At 30.3% G+C, this 2,500-nt stretch overlaps 1 protein-coding gene across 1 annotated transcript in view; it reads left to right on the forward strand.

The window, feature by feature from the left end:
* The first annotated feature begins 1,251 nt into the window (after positions 1–1,251).
* Positions 1,252–2,500, forward strand: part of LOC117103043 (zinc finger protein 506-like) — a 3,540-nt gene continuing 2,291 nt past the window's right edge. The window contains exons 1-2 of the mRNA XM_033243508.1: positions 1,252–1,366; positions 1,576–2,384. Of these exons, the coding sequence (XP_033099399.1) occupies positions 1,279–1,366; positions 1,576–2,384 (897 nt within the window). The 5' untranslated portion in view covers positions 1,252–1,278. The remainder of the gene's footprint in view (positions 1,367–1,575; positions 2,385–2,500) is intronic.

The following is a 2,500-nucleotide window of genomic DNA, read 5'->3' on the forward strand; positions in this document are numbered from 1 at the left end:
AACAACTACAATATTAATAATAATAATAATAATAGTTTATTCTAATATAGCGCAAGTAAGCAAGCTCTCAATGAGATTTGTATGCTAATAATAATTACCATAAGATTTTTTACAAATAATTGTGTATCATCTTAGTCCAACTTTCAAATTCAAATTTGAAATTTATTTCAGGAGAAGTAATAATAATAATATTAATAATAATAATAATAATAATAATAATAATAATAATAATAATAATAATAATAATAATAATATCAATTAATATAGCGTATTTTCAGGGTTCTGTTCAAAGCGCTTTACATAAAAATTTATAAAATACAATATAAAACAGGCAGCATTATACAATCAAATTACAAAAGTATTATATAGAAAAACTGCAAAAATAGACTTATAATTAATTACATTGTTAAAATAATTGAAATTTGAAAATTCAGTCAAAAAAAAATAGGCCTATTATTAATTACCTAACAAACTATAATATACAATTCTAAATGATTACAATACAATACAGATCAATTAAAAGTTTTAAATTAAATATCTACAATATTAAAAGACAATCAATTAAAAGGAAAGATAATTAAAATATAATTACTATTTTAAAATCATTGAAATTAATTACAAATTGTGGTGACCTAATAAATTAGTATTATTTACAATTACATAAAATTAAAATAAAGACATATAAAGTACATGACTCAAACAGCATCAGTACAAATCCATAAATTATAAATCAAAAAAAATATTTTAACTCTAACTAGCATCCAACTCAACATGATTCAACCGAATAAGTACAACTAACATTGGAAAGTTCATTCAAGAAATTCAACTTGAATAAGGCCTGTTACAATAGAAATAATAATACTAGCAGTATATAAAGAAAAGTGCCATTCCCATATAGAAATATATGCTGTGCAGAGTAGCTTAGGTGTTGAATAATATATGTAGGCCTAGTCAATTTTATTGATTTAGCAGAAATTGCTGGTATACACTTCTATGATTATCTAGCTGCGTTACGCGAAGAATATTATGCTTGACTTTGAATTCTCGTTAAACACTGAACCCATATACATGCATATTATATGCATATACTGTATTTTATATGCATGTATTTGCATCCGGGTATAATAATATTTATGTACGATACAATTATAATAATGGCATGCCTTTAAATTTGACACGATTGCACTGACTAGAATTGATTTATTCAATGTACAAAAAACTAACTCTTATATATATATATATCTACTTTAGGCCAATATTGCAGATTTACTGGATACGATGCCTCGTGTATTCTTAGTAAAGCGTAGGTCACAGTATGATGTAACGTTTCCAGAAGATATATTGCAAGCACAGACACCACCAGCAGGTAAACTTACATCATTTTCAAAAACATATGTATATAATATACATTTAAATTATAAACGAAACAGTTACCAAAAATCGGGGCTTTATATTATGCAAACCGGGCCTTTTTGTTAGGATTTTCAGTTGTATCCGATACATATATATATATATATTATAAAACTTTGTTACGCCTAGTTTTCAATTAAATCTTATTTCAATATTGATTTACAGTCGTCGACACAAAATCCGGTTCTTTAGTTCAAGAGTCTTCGATACACCGTCCAATTTCAACCATCAAACTCACATCTTCTAAAGTTTTTGATTTTCATGAGGTAGAAGTTTTTAATAAATGCCATTCGCAGTTTCACCAAAGTCAACATGTAGGCCTTGGGCAATTAAGATATAACGAAAGCATCTGTGAGCAAGTGAACACTTTGAAAAAAGAAGAGTCAATCAATGTAGGTCTGCCAGACTACCCGGAAGAATTTCCGAAGCAAAATGAAATTGAAATGGATAACATATCGACTTCAATGGACACACGTTTTAACAAGTTAGAAGTGAAGGATATGGATCCCGGATGCAGTTCAAAAGAAGGCTTGTTTCCCGGGGAGAAGTATTTGCGTCAAGGCACAACTCAATCAAGTTTCAATCCTGTGCTTAAGGCGTGGAAATCGTCCATTCCTCCAGAGTACGTCTCTGAAATCTTAGCCAAACAGAGACAACGAATCCTTGCTAAGCATGTAGTTAACATCCAAAAAGGATTTTTTGATTTGAAGAAGGTGAGCCGAAGAGGACGCAATAATGCAAGACAACCAATACCTGGGCTTGAATACATACAAAATGGCACTGACATGCATTATAGAAATATCACATCAACGCAATTATCTTCATATTCGACGGATAGTAATAGCTTGGAAAGGGCCAAGACAACGGATGGAGATCTTAATGAGTCAGATGGGAAACAATCCCAGCAGAGAAAATACGTCTGTGATATCTGCCATAAAGGATTCAGCAGAAGCAATACACTTGTCACTCATAAGGTAAATCGTATCTCCAAGTGTGTTTCTCTAACCTTAATAACAGTAAAAAAGGAGAATAACTCATATGAGTCATTTGGCGAAACTGGTGAACAGTAGCCGCTGTACGTGCGATGTAC

Source organism: Anneissia japonica, unplaced genomic scaffold (assembly GCF_011630105.1).
Source record: "Anneissia japonica isolate Jap-2015-1 unplaced genomic scaffold, ASM1163010v1 scaffold284975_len822289_cov185, whole genome shotgun sequence".
Taxonomy (NCBI): Eukaryota; Metazoa; Echinodermata; class Crinoidea; order Comatulida; family Comatulidae; genus Anneissia; species Anneissia japonica.